The sequence below is a fragment of the Eimeria mitis genome, genomic scaffold (genome assembly GCF_000499745.2).
Source record: "Eimeria mitis Houghton genomic scaffold, Emh_scaff1158, whole genome shotgun sequence".
NCBI lineage: Eukaryota > Apicomplexa > Conoidasida > Eucoccidiorida > Eimeriidae > Eimeria > Eimeria mitis.
This window is the reverse complement of record NW_013567916.1, coordinates 4,353-5,362: the sequence shown is the minus strand read 5'-3', so window position 1 is coordinate 5,362 and position 1,010 is coordinate 4,353. Positions and strand designations below refer to the sequence as shown.

The window sequence follows — 1,010 nt, the reverse complement described above, 5'->3', positions numbered from 1 at the left end:
CGAAGAGTGCGTAGGAGGTGTATGAGTGAAAGAGAACCACTGCTGCTACTGGGGGCTGCTGCTGCTGCTGCCTCCACGTATAAGTTGCTATCTTGAGGCCCTGGCTGTTCTCAAAGCTATCGGCACTGAAGCCCGGGCCCAAGTCCTCGATCGTCATATGCGGGAAAGCCTTCAGCCAGCCCCCCATGTCTACGTGGCACTGGTTGCTGGAGGTTCTGTTGAGTTTGCGGCTGCGCGGCCTATCGTACGGCATGCGAGCTGCTGCACCTCCCCAGGAATCTTCAGCTACGCAAACCTGTGTATTGGTTTTTCCAGTTGCTGCTGTCACTGCTGCAGCAGCACCAGCTGCTCCTGCTGCTGCTGCTGCTGCTGCTTCCGGTGATGCTGCGGTAGGCAAGGGACCACCAGCTGGCTCGCCACTGAGGCCAGAAGCCAACACAAGAGAGGGGTCCAGCTCGATCAACATGGGGCCTGGGGGGTCATTTTCTTTTGGACTTGTTTGGGGCGCCGGAGGCCCGGAGGGAGGGGAATTCAATACCGGCGCCATCGGTGGAAACAGTGCGAGATTAAATGGCCTCCTCGGCCTTTTCTAGTCGTCTTCTTTAAGTTTTCATGAGAAATTTAGAAAAATAAAACGAAAAATATTCACAAATTACCGCTGGTTCACCGCAGTGGCAGCAGCCGACCAGCATCCATACACGCCCACTAGGCGCTGAAGCGCGGCCAGGCTTGAACGCCTCGATCGAAGCTGAACAGAGAACAGCTGTGCGGAAACTTGAAATTAAATAAAATATTTTTGTTGTTTTCTGGTTTTTTCATTTATTTCTTTTATTAGAAACCCCTCGTAAACAAATTAGACAACACATAGTGGCCCGTTCTCGCCAGCTTTCTCCCGTCTGATATGTGTACTATGTGTAGCTGCTGTGCGTACACGGGTATACACGCGCGCATGGCTCGACATACAAATTCAGGAATTCTCTGAACCACCTCAAAAAAACTACAAGTAGCGA

General features: G+C 52.1%; 1 protein-coding gene across 1 annotated transcript in view; it reads right to left on the bottom strand.

The window, feature by feature from the left end:
- The window catches only part of EMH_0030650 (acylglycerol lipase, putative), a gene marked incomplete at both ends in the record, with an annotated part of 8,953 nt that extends 8,406 nt beyond the window's left edge, over positions 1 to 547 (bottom strand). Inside the window, one exon of the mRNA XM_013494436.1 lies at positions 3 to 547. Within this exon, the coding sequence (XP_013349890.1) occupies positions 3 to 547 (545 nt within the window). The remainder of the gene's footprint in view (positions 1 to 2) is intronic.
- Positions 548 to 1,010: the final 463 nt, after the last annotated feature.